Below are 16,618 nucleotides of genomic sequence, written 5' to 3'. Positions count from 1 at the left end.
ATGTTTTAATGTTATTACATCAATACGCACCTGTCAAATTCAGAAAGAATCCCAGAAGAACTACTCTGGCGGGGCTTTCTCTTACCGTTCCCTAATATTAATAATCATAATTAAAAGGTGTCTTGTATGGGGTGTTGAAAAAGTCACGGTCTTTCAACTCAATCAATTTTCATTGTCTGACTCATTAAAGATTTGAATGGGTACGGAATGCAAAACATGCACTTTCAAAAATTGGTTACTGTGTTCTAGTTCTTGAGATATATGTCGTTGTATGAAGATATTTCGTTTCGACACTCTTATACATAAGAACCATAAAACCTACAAAAGTGTAACTGTCTACGAGTATGATATTTGAATTGATCCCCAAGCCCGCTTCAAAATAACCACACCAATTTTCGCCAGAGGTCATTACGCCTATCGGATAATACCACGAGTGACTCTACATATTTTTTATTCAATGTAGAATATTCCCGGTAATGTTTAAGTTCTAACGAATGTTTGATGACGTAAAATCGATATATTTTTACCAAATATTCTATGTAACATATTATCGATTTTATGTCATCGAACATTCGATAGAACTTAAAGGAGTATTTCGCGATCCTAGCATCCTCTTCTTATGACATTTTTCAGTAGATATCCACGAACAAAAGTTTATTCCCAACATTTCAGTTGATTCCGATGATTATGTGTATTGCTTCATAGACAATGTGTTGTAATTTCGTTCTGGTATACCAGAACGAAATTCAAATTTCACGATATCTTTGCTAAACGAATTAATCTGCAAGAAATTTTTTGTACATAAAAATTATGTAGCCAGATATAAAAATCCCAATTTTTTTGAGAAAAGTGGGGATGAGGATGTGGATCACGAAATGCCCTTTTAAACATTACTGAAAACAGAATGGGCTTAGATTAAATAACGTAGATTATGTTACATTCAATATCCTACGTCGAATACTCGGAGTCTGTATACGGCCTGATTCGACCAATTCATAACAAACTACTCAAATGATTTGGAATCTACAGTTAACATTGGTTAATAAACCTTCCTTTAATCATGATAATAAATGCCTGACTGAGAGATTAACCTGCATAGTCATGGCATGGAAATAGTAGTATGGGCATATTAATGACCTTTTTGTCATTTATATCACGATTTAGTGACATCACGGCTGGATTCATATGATTTGATATATTGGCAACCAACAAGTGTTACTGACATGCACTTTAACGATGAAGAAGTCGGGTAAAGAAGATCTGTTATTGAGGGGAAAAGCGGGAAGAAACATCCAAAAAAAACCCATCCCCATTAAAAATGACATGGTTTTTTTTTTGTTCTTTAAAATGGTAGTACAACCCTTGATAAATTTATGACTATTTTTGTATTTTTCTCAAAAAATAATAACACACTGGTAACAAAGGTTATGTATTATTATAGGGGCAAGGAATCCAATTACTACACTGTAATTTCAGTGACTCAAGACAAATGGTACGTTATTTATGAACAGAATGTACCTCATTTCTTAACATATAATGTACCACTTGTCTTGAATCACTGAAATTTCAGTGAAGTAATTGGATTCCTTGCCCCTATAATATAACATAACTTGTGTTACCAGTGTGTAGTTATTTTTGAGAAAATGCAAAATTAGTCACAAAATTTATCAGGGAGTGTAGTACCATCTTAAATTCCCTTAATTCATGGGATTGTCTTTGATATGATATGGTACGAATGAAGAACGAATTATCGCGATAAAAATAATATAACCGCGAGAATATTGTTGCTCCTCCTCCAATTAAGATATTGACTAAATTTATGATGCACACGATCACGATACATACTGATGATGATACTTGGTGTGAGATTTGTAGATGCTACGGATGCAAAGCGGATGCCATAATTTATTACCCCGATGTACATGAATGCATGCATGAAAATAAAAATATTTGGATTACTGCAGGGAACAACAATGTCCAATTTAAATCGATATCCAAATTAAAATATATATAGGTTATAATCTAAATATAAATTCGAATGTACAATATTAAATGTATTTAATTTGCTTTGTTTCTAAAAGTAACACACGGAAGTCGCTGAAATGATTGAATATTTCTAAATTGAGAGAGTTTGGCCTGAAGACTCGTTAATGCTATTTCCGATTTGTAAAATAAAGCAGCGGACCGAATACTATTGTATTAATGCAACTGATTGATCATAGCACTGCCATATTTTACCATGCATGGTTTAATTAAAACTAAAGTAGCCATTGCATATGTGCATTAATATCCATTCTTCCATGGAAAACACGATGATGAATTCTATTCAAAAATAGCCCGTTTTATTTTAAGAGTTGTTTATATTGGAATAAGGGGTATGTTTGTGTAGATCACTCGCAAAGTCGGCGTGACCGCCCGAGAGCTATATTGCTGTTTTAGCGTGTCGTTGAGGATTGTCCAAATTTTCAAAGCGTTAATGGTGACAGTAATTGTATGCTTTTTAATATAATTTTGAAGTACTAAATTTGTTTTTAGATTTGAAAATAAATCAAGCGTGCAAATTTAATTGAAACACAATTACATGTTTCTAATGCTGGGGCGGAATGATGTTATCATTGAGGTCAGCTTAAAGGCAATACGATACAAATCATTAATTTATTATAATGGAGCATATAAAAGCAGTGGAAAGGTTATTCATTCAAATTATATTTAAAAAAACTGATATTTACGAGAACTACCTGCCGATTGGCCAAAAAGAAGTTTTCATTATCAATTGGACCAATCAGCAACATTGTTAGAATAATTTCAACACACAAAAACTTGGGGTGGATTATTTGCAAAGCTCTATTCTGATTGGTGATTAATGTGAAGATATCATGTAATTGACCAATCAGAGGCAATATTAGATTGGCAGATAGTGCTCAGGGGGTTAAACCTCCATCCTAAGATTACCACCGGGCTTACCACATGCTAACTATTCCCGGGTTACTATTGCATTTTCCCTCACCGAAATTGAAACACAACAATCCCCTTAAATATACTAGTGTTGCATTAAAGTATTATTCTAAAATTCCATTCAGTTGGAAATATTTTGCTTGTATTTTATTGCGTTTCAAATACCTCTTCATTATTACAGACTTTACTCCTCCATCTTATTTTCATCCATGCAACCGTCGTGTCATCAGCTGACGAGATCACATTGATATTCACCAATACGCGGAAGTAGACAGCCCCAAGCTATACAAACGCACTGAATACAACAAGGTCCCGTGTCTGAAAATATGCTCTTTCCAATATGCCCTTATAATGGGGTTTGCATTATAAGCTCAGCATAAAAAATACTGGAAATCAGCTCTATAGAGCACCGACATTTAATATTCACCTATTCATGTCTTTTGTGGAATTATTTTGAAAAACGGACTGTTACATGTGAGGTCGTGATATGAAATCCTCCCTAGATACGCGATATACGTTCGATGCTTAATTTAGATTAGTACTTCCATGATTAAACATTGCATCTTCACAATTTTCATTCAAATAAATGAATATTATTTTCTACATCATAATTCATTAATTGGCTTTAAATCAACATAAAAAAATTGAACTTGTCATAAATGTATGTATATCTCTATGGTAAAACTCTAGTAGGAAACAGCTATATTATACTAGCGCGCATATGAAAAGTCAATTGCTCAGTGCATGCAGGGCATGTAATAATTTGCAGACATTGCGTGTCATTTCAAATGATATTTCCTAGTTTATAATATTTTAGATATTTATTTAATGTGTAAATTTCAAACAGTATATGAAATGAAGAAACTTATCATACTTTAAAACAAAGATATTCCAGAAATGTTAAATCCTTCTTATATAAAAGCACGTGCACGCGTGATTGAAATGTTGTTTCATATAGACATATGTTATAGAGTCTTTAATTGCTTGGCAGTAGAAGGTTATTTCGTTAGTTAATGTTTAATTGGCTAATTAATTAAATATATCAAACCACGGTTGTTTGATGTATATAGAATTGGCTTCATTATTAACTAAATGCAAACTATAGATGGCGCTATTTAAATGAAATCATATTTCTTTATTTGCAAGGGTAGGTCATTAATACTGCCAATAAAACAGCTGGAATAGATGAAACAAGCAACAAGGACATTTTATAAACATATTTTATCAAACAATACAAGGAATTTTTTGTATTAATAGCTTGAAAGAGTAATTTCCAGTAACTAAATAGCGCCACCAATTTTGTCATTAATAGATACATTTTATATCCGAAAAGGCTTTAAAATATGCTATAAAAGTGACTAATTTTGTAAAAGAGGGGAAATTAAAGTTGAGAATGACTCAAAAGCATTTGTATACATTAGTATGATATCACCTTTAGCTGTTTAATCCTAAAATTTGGTTGTACATGATGTTTTGTTTAAAAATCTAATAAATGATCCCATCAAACAACCGTGAAACGTAGCCAGTGGCTGATATCGTGATTTTTATTCTTCAATATTCTATCATGAACAATTATTTAGTAACTACGTGGCTTAGGCTTATAATAATATAATATCATGTGAATAATTGTGGAAAATAACATTATGCGAAAAGCTTTGTCGAATTTTAAGGAGAAATTTCTCGTTCGTTGCCGATATAGGCTTGCTGGCTCATGATCATGAGCCGCCACAAATATTATTACGATTTAGATATGAATAATTATGATAATGATCACCATATATATATATATATACTATACATAATAATTAAAACTACAAAAGTGACATGCATTTAACAATACTATTAAATGAAAGAGTAAAATCATGATAATTAATGAGAAAATGGATGTTGTATGATCAGATAAGCCCAATCGGCATTGGAAGTTTGCAATGCATTGTGGGACAGTTTTTGCAATTTTGGGACACTTTGCCCTCTGACCTATTGGGAAAATTCAGAAAAAAAAGAGGTTTTTGTGCGTACAAAATATAATCTAAAATGTTTTACAAGAATGAAAACAAACCCCCCAAAACATTATTATTGAATAAATTAATTATTTAAATATTTTTAATGATAGCATTATGACAATAATAAATTAATTTATAATAATTACAGCAACTTACCCGATATGTCAGAGGTCAAAGTGTCCCAAAATCACCGGAAGTTACAATGGCGATTGGGCTAATTGAAATGACTTCACATGGTGTATCTGATTCAATTGCAAGTATGATCACAAGGACAAATGAATTGATCATAATTATTTAACTAGATTATTACAATAATTGAAATATTCAGAATACGAATATGTGACCATCCTCCACAACTGAGCCCGGATGTCGCCAGTGCCACTATTGAGATATGCTCCATTGAACTTAACAATAAACAATAGGAAACAAAGGATTTATTGACTGTTTTATTGATTTTTCACTACTTAAATGTCAAGTACTATAGACATGATATACATCATTTTAAAGCTAATTTCAAGCAGAATATTTTTGTTGAATATCTCAAAAATGATGATTGGCGACTTCAGGGCTCAGTTGTGCTGAGGGGTCACATATATCCTATAGCATCAGCTTTATTATATCTTTGACATAATCTTGACCCTGGGCAACATGATTTTTACTTAAACCTATAGCCTATATATAACTTCCGGGCTTACCCCCACTGCATTTTCCCTCATCAAAATAATCATAATTATAGTCGAGCATTATGACTCGCAAAGTAAATTGTTATTTGCCTGGTCGCTTTAATACCAATTTGCAAATATAAAATATCAAATGATCATGAGTACAATTTAAGAAAAATTAAGATTTAAAATATGAACTGTTCTATTCAACGAGGCTTTTCAGAGTTGAACGGAACAGTCCATATCTCTCCGAATGAAATATTCTTCCCATTAAACGAATGAAAACATTATATAACACATAATATAATTTAAAACAATTAAAAAAAAAAATATGTCGAAGCTTTAGAAGCAACACTCACACTGCGTGAGTGCAATGTAAAATTGACTGTTGCACTCGCGCGGAGCACTCGAAAAAAAATTGCTTGTGTTGGTGCGTTTCAAATACCTCTTCATTATTACAGACTTTACTCCTCCATCATATTTTCATCCATGCAACCTTCGTGCCATCAGCTGACGAGATCACATTGATATTCACAAATACACAGAAGTAGACATCACGATTTATACAAACGCACTGAATACAACAAGATGCTTTTTCCAATCACATGCCCTTATAATTGGGTTTGCGTTATCAGCTTAGCATATACTGGAAATCCGTCAGCTGTAAAGAGCACCGACATTAATATTCACCTATTCGCGTCTTTTGTGGAATTATTTGAAAACAAAATATTACTTGTGAGGTCGTGATATGAAATCCTTTCTTGATACAATCAATGCTTATAATAAATTAAACATTGTATCTTCGGAATTTTCATTTAGCTATATGAATATTAAAAATAATTATTTTCAACATATAATATCGGTTTGAAATCAACATAAAACCCACCTGCACATTGCATAACTCGATAGCTATAACTCTGTGAGCAAACAGCTACTCGCATGAGACAAGTCAAATATTTATATTGCTGTAACAATTCGAATATTGTGCATGTCATTTTAGACGAGAACTCGTATGTTGATTTAGGTATATATTTTGTTTAATTTGTTAATAATATAAATAATACAACATGAGGAGACTTTAAGAGATGATCCACTAATTGATTAAACCATTCGAAATATCACTTTTTATGCACATGCACACGTCATTTAATAATATTATAATAAATGTTGCTTTCTTCTTTAGAAAATTGTTGCGTATACTACAGATAACATTTAATTGCTTGGTAATAGAACATTATTAACTGAATTAATGTTTGATTGGCTAACTAATCAAATTTACCAAACGTAGCCAGTAGCTGATGTCGTGATTTTCTTAATTGCTATTTTTTAAATATATATATTCAATAACAATGTGTTATATTATCATGATATTAATAAATGTGCCAAATAATATTATCATAAATGCTAAAATTACGGAGAAGTGTGTTTTTCCGATAAGCATAATATACCTACATCGACTGAACACAACACAATGTATTATGTACATGGTTATCAGCAAATAATAGGCTATTTAAGGTACTAATGAAAATACAATTTGTATTAAAAAACTGTTTAATGATAAATTATTGAGTAAGAATTGTATATGTTGTTACCATGTGAATATTATCAATTTGACTTCTTGTTGTCCATCTGTTTCAAATGCATTGTATTCACCTGGACAAATTAATTTGTCATATTTAGGGAGTGTTCATTAATACTTTGGTAGGGGGGGCTGGTCTTCCTCAAATTTTCCGCTCGAAAACTTTTTGGCCCCCCCCCCCTCTATGGACTGCTAAACTTTTTTGACCCCCTCTTTTGACAGACAAAACTTTTTGACACCCCCCCATTATCGTATAACAAACATACTTAGTAGTGTTGTTTCCATGCAGTGGTGGGGTATCTGGGTCACATGTCATTGAGGGAGGCAAATGTTTGAAATACAAGCACAAGGAAAATTTCATTTTATACTTAATTTAGATTTGTCCTAAATCAGGGTGTTTATATGATTTTACAGGGATAAATGAAATAGAGGATTTATTTGGAGGTTCATAGGCACATCAGGATAATTTGGATCCGTGGCTATAGTACAAATGCGTGCGAACCGCGTAAAAATTTGGCCATATTGAAGCTTGAATGGTCAAATATTGTTAAAATTGGAACTAATTTATGCGAAAAACTAAAATGGTCAAATATGATTTTAATTTGGTCACACAAATGTCCCGACAAATGTACACAGGTATCAGTTCTGGCCCCCAAAGACGTGGCACATGGGCCTGTGCCCACTCTGCCCTATGGTAAATCTACCCATGGGCCTATGTGTACAAAATAATTTTGCAATGAGAAATACTGATAGTAAACTGAAATGTGCAGTTTACATGGTTTACGTGCAAAGAAATCCAATTTATTTGCAATATTTTCTTGATTTAGTTGTATTTTGATCAGATTTGTACATAATCATGTTTGTAGCCTACTTTGAAGAGATATAAAAATCTATGATAAAAAGTGCCAGTATTTCTTAGACCAACCCAGATGTTGCATGTTGCTGTTCATCTTTATATTAATTAATAGATATGTGTACACTAAGTGGCATCATTTTTTCAAACAAAAGCGCTGAAAACCAAAACTTGCCCATGTTAAAAGTGTTATAGAAGGTCTCAATGCGCGCGAAGCGCGCGAAAATTTTGGGTTTTAAAGCGGAAAACTTTTTTGGCCCCCCTTTCCTACCACCTAAAACTTTTTGGTCCCCCCCTCTTTTAAGGTCCAAAACTTTTTGGCCCCCTCCTTTTACCAGCCCCCCACCAAAGTATTTCTGAACACTCCCTTAATTTGATAATATTGGTCAATTTAAATTGGGTCAATTGGTGTATTCACCAAGTTTAAAATTCACATGAAGAATATATAAAAGTGTGCTTAAATTTTAAAGATTTTAAAGGCATTTTCCCTCACCAAAAGGAAAACAATCATAAATATACTAAAGTAAACTTATTATGACTCACAAAGATGCTTGTTATTTGACTGGCCACTTGCTATTTATGCAAATATAAAATATTAAATGATCATAAGTATAATGGTAAGAATATTTTTACGCGGTAAAATATGAACTGTTCAACGAGGCTTTTCAGAGTTGAATGGAACAGTTCATATTTCACCTAATGAAATATTCTTGCCATTAAACGAATGAAAACATTCAATATTTGTTTTATATAACACATATGTAAAAAAATCTTCCAATTAATGTTATAAATCACCTGAAAAACAAAACAAAACAAAACAAAACAAAAAAAATATCGAAGCTTTAGCCGGAGCTTTAGAAACAACACCATCATTGCGTGAGTGCAATGTAAAATTGACTATTGCACTCGCGCGGAGCACTCGAAAATATTTTGCTTGTGTTGGTGCGTTTCAAATACCTCTTCATTATTACAGACTTTACTCCTCCATCTTATTTTCATCCATGCAACCTTTGTGTTATCAGCTGACGAAATGCCATTGATATTCACCAATACGCGCGCGTACGCGGAAGTAGACAGCCCAAGTAATACAAACGCACTGAATACAACAAGGTCCCGTGTCTGAAAATATGCTCTTTCCAATCCTATGCCCTTATAATTGGGTTTGCATTATAAGCTTAGCATAAAAAATACAGGAAATCAGCTGTAAAGAGCACCGATATTTAATATTCACCGATTCGTACCTTTTGTGGAATTATTTGAAAAACAAACTGTTACATGTGAGGCCGTGATATGAAATCCGCCCCCCCCCTTTGATACAATCAATGCTTAATATAATAAATTATACATTGTATCTTCGCAATTTTCATTTAAATATATGAATATTATGAATAATTATTTTCAACATCATAATATTAGTTTGAAATCGACATAAAACCTGCACATTGCATAGCTATATTGAGGAAACAGCTACTCGCATATCCATGAGACAAGTCAAATATTTATATTGCTGTAACAATTCGAATAGTTTGTATGTCATTTTAAACGAGCGCGAGAACTCCTATGTTGATTTAGGTATTGTTTAATTTGTTAATAATATTAATAATACAGCATGAAGAGACTTTAAGAGACGATCTACTAATTGATTAAACCATTTGAAATAGCACTTTTTATGCACATGCACACGTCATTTAATAATATTATAATAAATGTTATTTTCTTCTTTAAAAAATTGTTGCGTATACTATACCACGACTACAGATAACATTTAATTGCTTGGCAATTGAACGTTATTAACTAAGTTAATGTTTGATTGGCTAACTAATCAAATTTACCAAACGTAGCCAGTAGCTGATGTCGTGATTTTCTTAATTGCTATTTTTTAAATTGTATATATATTCAATAACAATGTGTTATATTATCATGATATTAATAAATGTGCTAAATAATATAATCATAAATGCTAAAATTACGGAGAAGTGTGTTTACACTGAACACAACACAATGTATTATGTACATGGTTATCAGCAAATAATATGCTATGATAGATGCATTTAAGGTACTAATGAAATACGATTTGTATTAAAAAACTGTTTAATGATAAATTATTGAGCAAGAATTACATATGTTGTTACCCATAGACGTTATGTGAATATTATCAAAGATGACTTCTTGTTGTCCATCTGTTTCAAATGCAATTTATTCACAAGGACAAATTAATTTGTCATATTTAATTTGATAATATTGGTCAATTTAAAACATTACATTAGAGACACTTGAAGAATATCATTCGATTCTGAAAATCTTATAACAGAGTTGTACATGTATATGTTAAATTGCCAACATTTAAACCTCAGTGTATTCACCAAGTTTAAAATTAACATGAAGAATATATAAAAGTGTGCTTAAATTTTAAATAGTTTAAAGGCATTTTCCCTCACCAAAAGGAAAACAATCATAAATATACTAAAGTAAACTTATTATGACTCACAAAGATGCTTGTTATTTGACTGGCCACTTGCTATTTATGCAAATATAAAATATTAAATGATCATGAGTATTCTGTCGGTCCGTGTCACGTCACTTCCGGTTGATGATGTTCGAGTGAAAACAAGTCCGTGATTCGATTTTTGTTGATGATTTCTGTCATTGGTGTAATGTAAATTTCAATCGCAAATAGTCAGTGGAATCAAACAACCGTTTCTAAGTCTTCAGAGTGAAAGAAACTTACTTGATTTACCGTTTATATACTGACAAACTTAAAATTAAATGCCATGGTCGAGTGTCGTTTTTTTCGAAATTGAATGTCACTCCAGCAACATCGCTATGTAGCCTCCTTCACAGCCGGTTTCTGTTGTTCACAACAAACCGTGAGCCACATGCAGTTTGGGCCCGAGACTAGAGATAGCCCGGATGTCCGACCGACAGAATAATGGTAAGAATATTTTCACGCGGTAAAATATGAACTGTTCTATTCAACGAGGCTTTTCAGAGTTAAATGGAACAGTTCATATTTCACCAAAAGAAATATTCCGGGAAATATTTTTGCCATTAAACGAATGAAAACATTCAATATTTTTTATATATATCACATTTAAACTTTTTCTTCCAATTAATGTTATAAATCACCAGAAAAAAAAATATCGAAGCTTTAGAAGCAACACTCACATTGCGTGAGAGCAATGGAAAATTGACTATTGCACTCTCGCGGACACTCGAAAATAATTTGCTTGTGTTGGTGCGTTTCAAATACCTCTTCATTATTACAGACTTTACTCCTCCATCTTATTTTCATCCATGCAACCTTCGTGTTTATCAGCTGACGAATGCCATTGATTTTCACCAATACGCGGAAGTAGACAGCCCCAAGCTATAGGCTACAAAGGCACTGAATACAACCAATGGTCTATGATACAACAAGGTCCCGTGTCAGAAAAATGCTCTTTCCAATCCTATGCCCTTATAATTGGGTTTGCATTATAAGCTTAGCATAAAAAATACTGGAAATCAGCTGTAAAGAGCACCGACATTTAATATTCACCGATTCGTATCTTTTGTGGAATTATTTCAAAACAAACTGTTACTTGTGAGGTCGTGATATGAAATCCCCCCTTTGATACAATCAATGCTTAATATAATAAATTAAACATTGTATCTTCGCAATTTTCATTTAAATGTATGAATATTATGAATAATTATTTTCAACATCATAATATTGGTTTGAAATCGACATAAAACCTGCACATTGCATATCTATATCACTCTCTGAGCAAACAGCTACTCGCATGAGACAAGTCAAATATTTATATTGCTGTAACAATTCGAATATTTTGTATGTCATTTTAAACGAGAACTCCTATGTTGATTTAGGTATATAAAAATAATTTGTTAATAATAATACAACATGAAGAGATTTTAAGAGATGATCCTAAATTGATTATACAACTCGAAGAAGCACTTTTTATGCACATGCACACGTCATTTAATAATATTATAATAAATGTTGTTTTCTTCTTCAGAAAATTGTTGCGTATACTACAGATAACATTTAGCCTAATTGCTTGGCAATTGAACGTTATTAACCGAGTTAATGTTTGATTGGCTAACTAATCAAATATACCAAACGTAGCCAGTATCTGATGTCATGATTTTCTTAATTGCTATTTTTTAAATTGTATATATATTCAATAACAATGTGTTATATTATCATGATATTAATAAATATGTCAAATAATATCATCATAAACGCTAAAATTACGGAGAAATGTGTTTTTCCTATAATCATATACCTATACACTGAACACAACACAATGTATTATGTACATGGTTATCAGCAAATAATATGCTATGATAGATGCATTTAAGGTACAATTTGGACAATGGACGTCATGTGAAAATTATTAAAGATGACTTCTTAATGTCCATCTGTTTCAAATGCAATGTATTTACAAGGACAAATTAATTTGTCATATTTAATTTAATAATATTGGTCGAGAAAGAGCGCAAACATTAGAGATACATGAAGAATATCATTAAATTCTAAAAATCTAATGATATTGTATATGTTAAATTGTCAACCTTTAAAACGTCAGTATGTTCACCAAGTTTAAAATTCACTTGAAAAATATACAAAAGTCTCCTTAAATTTTAAAGATTTTAAAGGCGGAAATTTTGATTTTTGTATGTGCCTCTGTTTTTTCTTTGAAATTGTTATCATTGGCAATAAATTATGTTATTTAAAATGTCTAAGTCATGTGTCTAAATCCGAATTTTTAAACGTCTCACTCCTTTAACAGCGATAGCTGGAATTATATACATACATGTGAGCTCCCACACCTTCCCTTTCATTTACTAAAAGTATATTAAGGGGTCTGGAATTAGCGTTTTGAGCGTTTCAACAGTATTTTTTGTGGGACATGAGAACACATCAGACATATCGAATTGCATTCTGAATACGAAGAATGTCTTTCTGACATCAAATAATTTCATTTTTTGAAATTCACGATGTAATACAAATTTTATGACAAATTATTAAAAGTTGATATTTTTCAAATTTTTGATATATAACAGTCCCTTATTTTATCAATGATATATTCTTAAAGTGTATGTAGCTGGGAGGAAAAGCCGACGATCAATTGAAAATTTTGACCTTTCATATTGAAGATATGGATTTTTTCCCAAAAGACCTTTTTGTGTGTGTTTTGGGAAAAATCCATATTTTCAATACGAAAGGTCAAAATTTTCAATTGATCGTCGGCTTTTCATCCCACCTACATACACTTTAAGTATAAATCATAAGATTTATAAAGTTTACTTCAAGTACTGTTAAATATCAAAAATATCAATTTTTAATCATTTGCCATAAAATGTGTATTACATTGCGAATTTCAAAATATCAAAATTATTTGATATCAGAAGGACATTCTTCGTTTTCAGAATGCAATTCGATATGTCTGATGTGCTCTAATGTCCCACAATAAATACTGTCCAAACGTTCATACCCCACCCCTTAAAACATTTATACACAAATCAAAATTCGTCAAATATCATATAGGAACATATTAATTTTGTAAACTGATTGCACTCTACCATTAAAAGCAGTCGAAAAATAAATCACTTCCGTTACAGAAACGTATTATTCTTTGAAGCAAATTCAATCACATCTATAATGCCTATACCTACTACTACTAGTATAATGTATTACGGACGTGGAAACCTTCTCGTGCAATATAATGTGATTGAATTTGCTTCAAAGAATAATACGTTTCTGTAATATTGTGGTCCTGGATTAACATAAATTCAAGAATTACAAGTTAAATATAAATTATCCAAGAGAAAAAAACCAAACATATCTTTATAGATCAACAAAAAGAGAGTAAGCAGCTGTTTTGTTAACGAGCAAATAAATGAGAACGAGCATAAATGTGCACAAAAGGTGTATTGGATCATCTTCATTAGAGTAAAAAGAAGCTCTAGACCAACTTGCACTCTATGTTGACGATGTCCAAAGCTTGTTTATTTTAATTATAAAAATAATTTTGTGGTAAATATAATCATTTCATATCTCTGGTACTCAATATTCTTAAATGATATGATATGATACAGGTCATGCTATTTAAAGCTCGTGGCCAAGCCGCGAGGGAACCATTTACCACAGATTCGATTTGTGTGGCGTTAATGACCCACGTGTGTTAAAAATTTATTCAAAACTTGCAAACTACGAAACTCTAATTAAAGGAGTATTTCGTGATCCTAGCATCCTTTTTTTATGATAATTGTCAGTTAGATAGCTTATTCCCAAAATTTCAGTTGATTCCGATTTAGCGTTTGGGAGTTATGCATGATTATGTGTATTACATTTATCAATAGACAATGTGTTGTAATTTCGTCAGAAAGTAATTCAAATTTCACGATATTTTTGCTGAACGAATTAATCTGCAAGAAATTTTTTGTACATAAACATTATGTCGCCACAGCTTTGCAGTTGTTAAAAAATCCTCTCAGCTCTCAGAAAAGTGGAGGGGGGGGGAGTGGTGATGCTGTGGATCACGAAATGCCCTTTTAAATTGATACATTAGCAATAATGTTAATTACCTGTACATCCTAATGAAACCGTTGCAACTGCAAGGAGAATAACTACGTAGCTTGTATGTTCGGAGAAGGATTCCAGTCCGACCTCAAAGATTGCAACCAACAACAGGGAGACGAATGACACGACATACCCAAAGGTAATACGAACATGTAGACTGAAGCTTTCCACTAAGGCATTATTTAATATTACTGCTACAAAACCAACCACTATATAGGTTAGTGACATATCAAAAATAATAGTGCTACCTTGGCCATATTTTGCTAAAAAATAGTCCACGGCAGTGATGAAGCTATTGTATGGAAGAAGAAACCCTATGCCTGCAAGAAGCAGACAGATGTAGATGATGTTATACTGATCTTTTGGTTGTTCTACCAGTATGCGAGAATGTGGCGATGAACTAGATGGGGAATCATCTCGTGGTGTTGGTCCCCTCGATCTTGCAGTAGGTTGCGGGTTCAAATCCAGGTCCGTGCCATTCTTTAATGAAGCATACGGTATATTTTCCTGTGTTGGTGAATTTAAGCAGACTTCCTCCATTGCATGCAGACCAATTGTAACAATCCCTGTGTGTTTATAACGATGTAACGTCTCCAACAGACAAGTGGTTAGAATTGTGTGTTAAACGCTTGCAGATTAAAGACATTTTAAATCTATTTTAAAAATATCAAGTGCGTGATAAAGAATAGATGGTGTATACATCTTGACAGCTGGTAACCATACGCAATCGTGGTAATTATAGAGATGTCATCTTAAGTGTAAAAATGCACACCGTGTTTTTCACAAAAAACACTGTACATAATCGATGCGAGCTGCTGTGAGATTGACAACCAAAATCAATGAGGAACTAATGTGAGCGTGCGTGCTGATGGTGGTACCGATGCATTAAGATGCACAGAATAATGCTGGCAATATGTGAGGATGGCAGTATAGTTCTCTTGCTATGTAAGAATTTGCCTTTCTATGGCATAGAGATAATCATGACCTGGCCTGCGCTCGCATCTTCTTACGTTGAATAGTGTCAGCTGTATTTTGGATGCGAGTGGGCGCTAAGACATGCACGGATGCAAGGGTTATAAAAATGTGCAATTCTTCATACCCAAAGACAGGACTATAATAAAATTGTAGTGTTTCTTTAATTTGGAAAAATACATGAAAACGTACGACTCTTTCCTTTCTTAAAAAAACAAATTCTCGTATAATCACATTTTGGGAACAAATGCTTTAATGAATTGACATGGGTAATCATCATCTGAAAACATCTGCCGCGATCGGGAAAAAGACTGATCAAACACAATGATGTGATGTTTTAATGAGCGATAAAATGTGGTTGTGACGTACTATATTACTGTTTTATAATTCGCGGGTTGGTGTGAAAGGAGAGGGGCCGTGTACGGATATTACCTTGTTGGGGAAAAAAAAGAAGAAAAGAATAGAAAAAAAAAAAAAAAAAAAAAAGAAAAGAAAAAGAAAAAAATAGATAATAGCATAATACCATAGGATGCATATTTCACGTAAGATGCAAAACACACGGCAATCACACAAAATGAAAGCAAGTAAACTTAATGGAAATGTAAAATACATAAATTACACACCAGTGCAAGTATCAAGTTGATATACATCTGAATTTTAATATAACATTTTACTAATATATAATAAAGAAAGCGGCCTGATTTGATCCATATGTATAAAAACATTAAATTTGAAATACCTGATTTTTTTCTGATAGAAACAACAGTATGAAATGACAGTGTTGGCAGTCCATTCTCTCAAAGATGGCCATGTTCATATCATGACGTCACTGTAGTCTCTAGGTCAATATGTCTCGTTCATTGCCATCATAAATAATATTAGCTTACCAATATAATTATGATGTTGTCCGAGCAATATATATGCCCTTTGATTTTAAAATTAAATGAAAATCAGTGGACAACTCGTTTTGGAGTGGGACAATTTCACTCTATGAGGCATGTGCCAGCT

The 16,618-nt window shown here is 32.4% G+C and overlaps 1 protein-coding gene across 1 annotated transcript in view; it reads right to left on the bottom strand.

Annotated features, from left to right (window-relative positions):
- The window catches only part of LOC140144347 (equilibrative nucleoside transporter 4-like), a 38,758-nt gene extending 23,126 nt beyond the window's left edge, over window positions 1-15,632 (bottom strand). The window contains exon 1 of the mRNA XM_072166171.1: window positions 14,644-15,632. Within this exon, the coding sequence (XP_072022272.1) occupies window positions 14,644-15,178 (535 nt within the window). The 5' untranslated portion in view covers window positions 15,179-15,632. The remainder of the gene's footprint in view (window positions 1-14,643) is intronic.
- Between the last annotated feature and the right edge of the window lie 986 nt (window positions 15,633-16,618).

The sequence above is a fragment of the Amphiura filiformis genome, unplaced genomic scaffold (genome assembly GCF_039555335.1).
Source record: "Amphiura filiformis unplaced genomic scaffold, Afil_fr2py scaffold_50, whole genome shotgun sequence".
NCBI lineage: Eukaryota > Metazoa > Echinodermata > Ophiuroidea > Amphilepidida > Amphiuridae > Amphiura > Amphiura filiformis.
Note: the sequence above shows the minus strand (reverse complement) of the source record. Positions and strands in the feature narration are given on the sequence as shown.